Source organism: Penaeus monodon, chromosome 21, assembly GCF_015228065.2.
Source record: "Penaeus monodon isolate SGIC_2016 chromosome 21, NSTDA_Pmon_1, whole genome shotgun sequence".
NCBI classification, from domain to species: domain Eukaryota; kingdom Metazoa; phylum Arthropoda; class Malacostraca; order Decapoda; family Penaeidae; genus Penaeus; species Penaeus monodon.
In genome coordinates this window covers 7639715-7639969 of record NC_051406.1, presented here as the reverse complement: position 1 = coordinate 7639969, position 255 = coordinate 7639715, and the positions used below count along the sequence as shown (strand labels likewise).

The 255-nt window shown below is 44.3% G+C and overlaps 1 protein-coding gene across 3 annotated transcripts in view; it reads right to left on the bottom strand.

The window, feature by feature from the left end:
• The window catches only part of LOC119586150 (leukocyte elastase inhibitor-like), a 3961-nt gene that overhangs the window by 2743 nt on the left and 963 nt on the right, over nt 1-255 (bottom strand). For all 3 annotated transcript variants that reach the window (XM_037934843.1, XM_037934847.1, XM_037934844.1), the window contains exon 3: nt 5-137. In XM_037934843.1, coding sequence (XP_037790771.1) covers nt 5-137 — 133 coding nt within the window. The remainder of the gene's footprint in view (nt 1-4; nt 138-255) is intronic.

Below are 255 nucleotides of genomic sequence, written 5' to 3'. Positions count from 1 at the left end.
ATACCTGTGCAAAATTGATATTCTTGATTTCGTCGGGGAGAGCTTCCTTCAAGCATTCGTTGAGGGATAAGCTTTGGTCCACGTATATCCTGTTGGCTGTGTTAATGGTGTACTCCTTGCTCTTCGATCCGCTGTACCTGCCACGTCAGGGAAAAGTTACCATGAGAAGGCTGGGATTATCTGTTGGGAAAATTGTTCTTTGTCGTATATGAGTTGTTTGTGACTAGTTTTTTTCGGGGGGGGGGTGTAATTGTT